This window comes from Octopus bimaculoides, chromosome 8, assembly GCF_001194135.2.
Source record: "Octopus bimaculoides isolate UCB-OBI-ISO-001 chromosome 8, ASM119413v2, whole genome shotgun sequence".
In the NCBI taxonomy this organism is placed as follows: Eukaryota; Metazoa; Mollusca; class Cephalopoda; order Octopoda; family Octopodidae; genus Octopus; species Octopus bimaculoides.
Genome location: NC_068988.1, coordinates 85,199,184 through 85,204,069, shown reverse-complemented (window position 1 = coordinate 85,204,069; position 4,886 = coordinate 85,199,184). Strand labels below are relative to the sequence as shown.

The following is a 4,886-nucleotide window of genomic DNA, read 5'->3' as shown; positions in this document are numbered from 1 at the left end:
CTTTTACATACTTCCTCAACAACAGCAATCTTAAGAATTCTGTTAGTGAACATGACTTGGGGATCCAGCAGCAATCTGCATTGGACAAACCACATCTCTAAGATTGTCAAGAAGGCTGAGGGTGTCTTAGCATCACTTAGTTTAGATCTTTATCAGCCACTCTCCAGCTATCTATTTAAAGCTGTATTTATGGTTATGGTACGCCCACACTTTGAGTTTGCATCATCAGTCTGGAATCCTTGTCTTGCTCAGCATATCAGTCTCCTGGAAACTGTTCAGAAACGTGCAACCAGACAAATACCCACAATCAGGCATCTACCATACCCTGAATGCCTTGCTTCCCTGAGCATGGCTGCATTAAAGTTCTGCCTGGCAACTGACTTGGTAGACACCCACAAGATTATCCACCACCTTTCCAACAACAAACTCAAAAAACCTTTTTGAATGCCATATATCTAACACTCGTGGACATGCTAACAAAATCAAAAAACGCAGCAACCGTGAGTTGAAGTAACATTTTTTCACACTCAAAATTGCTGAAACATGGAATAAACTACCCACATCATTGTTAGCTGTCAGGATACTACCTCCCTTAAAAACTTCCATCCTTCCTTCACCCTGCTTTTGTTTCTTTTGAAGACTTAATCACTTTTCCCTTCCTGTGCATATTCTATGTACTGTTCATTCAGTTTTGGTTACTTTTTCTGAAGAGTTGTAGTGCATTTGTTTTCTCCTCTTCTTTGCAAATCTCTCACCTTTCTTCCTCGTCCACTGTCCGTTCTTTACGATTATTATTATATATGATGTCTCAACCCTACAGGAACCAGAATTGAAGAAGAAATATTCCAAAATGAAAGATATTAATGAGAACTTTGTTGAAGCTATGGAAAAAAACCAACAAGCCATTGATGAACAAAATTCAAAGGTCCAAATTTTACAGGAGGTTAGTCACAATCTTTATTTTTTCCTGAGTGTGCATGTTTATGTTTGGATTTAGAAGACATTATAGCTATTATGGCTATGTGGGTTGAATACTGGAGGAAAAGCTTAGAGGTCAGTAGATAATATTGTGACTCTGACTATGTTATGTCTGTAGCTAAGACATTTAACTTTCAAATGGTCACATCTATTTATTTATGAATGTACAGTGCAATAGGAACAACTTAACACTGTAGGTAGTAGCAACAGCAATTATAAGATTGAACGAATAGCATAGCATTGTGGTGAGAATTAAACTGTTAATTAAGTATGACATTGTATTCAGGAACAAATTTCTCATTTGTTTGATTAATGCTACAATGACTGATATTGAATACTGGCCTTCTGGATATTTATGATTGCAAGAGAAGCTAACTGTAATTTTTTTTTTGGGGGGGGGGGGGCAGGTTAAGTTTCTGTTTTCTTGATTATATTTATTGTTAATCTGATCTTCAAAATATCAATTATTTTTTTCTCAATTTTCCAATAGGAATTAATGAAGTCTCCAGCAAGACAAAAAGCTGGTATGTATTGGAATTTTTCTTTTGGTTAGATATAGTCTTCAAGTTTCGTAGTAGCAGTGGGTACTAAAGTGATTCACACTACATCCTCAGATCACATTGCACCTTCTTAATAAAGGATGCATTGGAAATTGTAGTATGCACACGCATGCACACACACACACACACATGCATGCACACATGCACAAAACCACCAAATTTGATGGTAGGGGACAAATTTAATTAAAGGAAGAAATGAATTCCAATTCTATTCAGGCCATATTTATATCAGTTAGATTGGAGTTTTGCATTATTGTAAAAATGACACATGAATAAATTTAAGGTTGCACCACCACTAGCATTTTTATAGAGACACTGTCACTATAAAGACTAACAACCATCACGAAAGAGCTCCTTCTAACCTTGAAACATGGTCATACTTTGCCTGACATCACCCAAGTATTTCTAGACCAGAGGGTATAATTACTATTATTTTCATTATTGTTATTTCCTGAAAGAATTAAAGGCAAAATTGACCTCTATATTTCAGTGCAATTGTACAAACGGAAAGATGAGCTAGAGATGCAGAAAGAGAGTCTGACAGAGGAACTGAATTCTAAAGAGAGTCCCGAGACAGAACGGAACCGGCTTCTGAAACAACTGAAGTCAGACAACCAAGAAATTGCCACTTTTGAACGCCAGTAAGTTTGGAATATCAACACTTAAGTACTTTGCAGAGTTTTAGTGAAATATATATATATATATATATTCTATTATACCTTTACTCCATGTAACTGCTATCATACTGGGACACTACTTTCATGGGTATTGTTAAGTGCATTGACCCCCCAATACTTATTTTATCAATATCCCATTCTTCCTCTAGAAAAGGGCTGGCCAACCTGAGACTCGCTTTTATCTTGCGTCCTGCTTGATACTTTCTTGAAGTATTGTTTTTAATTTCAAAATGAAATTGTTTGTGTAAAGCATTTATTTCAAAATAAATTTAAAATTTATAAGTGTTCATAAAGCAATAGCCTACAGTTTTATAATTTTAAACAAATGAAAAGTATGAAAAAGTCTTGATTCTGTAATTTGATTATTTGACTATTCATGCATAAAGTATACAAGCAGCCCTCAAAAAAGTTTCTGTGATTAAAATGGCCCACTATGTAATTCGAGTTGGTCAGGCCTGCCCTAGGAGGATGAAAGGTAAAGTGGGTATGATCAGGGTTTGAACTCATAACATAAAGGGATGTAATAAAATGCAACAAGGTATTCCATTATCTACCCATATGTGTCTGTGGCCTTGGGTTCAGTTCCACCATGCAGTGCCTTGGGTAAGTGACTTCTGTTATAGCCTCAGGCTGACCAAAACCTTCTGAGTCGATTTGATAGATGATAGAGAGAAACAGTGTGGAAACTCGTCGTTCATGCACCCCCACCCCCAGCCCCTCCACACATACATTAACTTCCAATTTTCCTGAGCATCAACTTGATACACCCTGTTTGTTTTTTTCTCGTCATTTTTGTGTTTTTTTTAAAATTTTTGTACCATAAATATGTCTGTGTATGTGGGTGTGAACATGCCTGGCCATGAGAAATATCGCCTTGGAAATAGGTGAGGGTTGGTGACAGGAAGGGCATCCAGCCATAGGAAATCTGCCTCAGCAAATTCTACATGACCCATGAGAGCATCGAAAAGTGGACATTAAATGCTGCTGATGATGATGACAGCAATGATGACCTTTAACTCGAAAAACATATAAGGTTTAGTGCCACTAAGGGCATCTGGCTGTATGACAGTGCCTTATTAATATATGCATGTAAACCCTGTTAGCATGGAAACAAATGTGCATTAAACAATTATACACTGGCATCCATGCATATATACATCTATGCATGCATACATACATACATACATATGTCTCTGTATGTAGGTGTGTATTGACAGACAGACAGACAAAACCAGCAGGTATTTACACCTTTAAAAACAAGGAGCACTGGTAGAACATTCCAATAAAAATAGCACGTTGATGTAAACATAACAGACCTGACATTGTTCTGTGGGACAGGGAATGAAAGTCACTCACTATTGCAGGAGTCAACTGCCCAATGGATGTGAATGTAGAATCAAAAGTCCAAGTAAAAGAGAACATTTATGGTGAACTAATGCAGAATTTACAGCGCTTGTGCCCAGTTTATAAATTCTCAATTGTACCTTTCATCATTAGGTTATGTAATCAACAAATTTGCACAAAAACATAGAAATACTTGATTTCACAAAGAAATAGCAGAAGAAACTGAACGGAATCTCCAAATCCAATCTATTAGATTGGATTTGTAAGACATTCCAAAAATTCTCCAACTGGAGATTCTTTAGGTGAATAGATGCACACACTTGGGTGGGTACATTAACAGCTCAACCAGCACACCAGTCCAACTACATATTTACAAACACCGGGTGCTCTCTCAACTCAAAGAGTCTTGTCAGCTTAGCTGCATTTCGCCCATTTTTACGTTCTGGTTTCAATTGCCACCCATGTTGACTTTGCCTTTCATCTTTTCAGGGTTGATAAAGTACCAGCTGAACACTGAGGTTTAGTTAATGAACTTAGCACCTTCCCCAAAATTGTTGGCTTTTGCCAAAATTTGAAACCAATATAAGCTCAAATGAATTTCCTTATTTAGGTTTAAAATATCTGAGTGCCAACTCATAAGTGAAGAATACTTTTTCAGACCATTTATGCATGCACTTTTATTTCCATTTACCTTATTAACCTGTGACTAGACAACAACTCAGATGACTGTACACCAGTCAATCAATCCCAGAGATGGGTATCACCTTTACTCAGTTACCTCCCTTCACATGACAGCCTGATGAGTAATATGCTGCTGCACCTTGTCAAACTGTGTTAGATATAGGAATGACTCAAACTTAAAATGCAGCACGCATGTTAGAGAACTGAAATTTGGGGTTAAGCTACAGCGACATGAGAATATTTTAAATTTGAATTTCCACGCAGGCTTTTTATTTGTGTCTATGGAAACATAAATATACACCAAAATATTTAATCTACTTAAAATAACCAGAAAAAAAAATTCAGATTTCCTCTACTCAATTTACATTTTTTTTTCTTCTTTTATTCTATAATTTCTTTCAAGCATTGGACTGCGGCCTTGCTGGAGTACCACTGTGAAAGGTTTAGTGAATAAGTCAATCCATGTACTTATTTTAAGTCTGGTACTTTTTCTGCTGGTAGCTTTTTGCTGAGCCACTAAGTTTCAGAAATGCAAACAAACCAACATAGGTTATCAAGTGGCAGAGAACACAAAAATGCACTCACTCACACAAATACACATATACATATATGTGTTTGAGTGTGTCTCTGTATAAACAGATAGATT

At 36.6% G+C, this 4,886-nt stretch overlaps 1 protein-coding gene across 1 annotated transcript in view; it reads left to right on the top strand.

Moving 5' to 3' along the window:
- LOC106880036 (intraflagellar transport protein 74 homolog) overlaps window positions 1-4,886 on the top strand; it is an 89,654-nt gene that overhangs the window by 38,506 nt on the left and 46,262 nt on the right. The window contains exons 11-13 of the mRNA XM_052969867.1: window positions 821-943; window positions 1,469-1,502; window positions 2,029-2,179. Coding sequence (XP_052825827.1) covers window positions 821-943; window positions 1,469-1,502; window positions 2,029-2,179 — 308 coding nt within the window. The remainder of the gene's footprint in view (window positions 1-820; window positions 944-1,468; window positions 1,503-2,028; window positions 2,180-4,886) is intronic.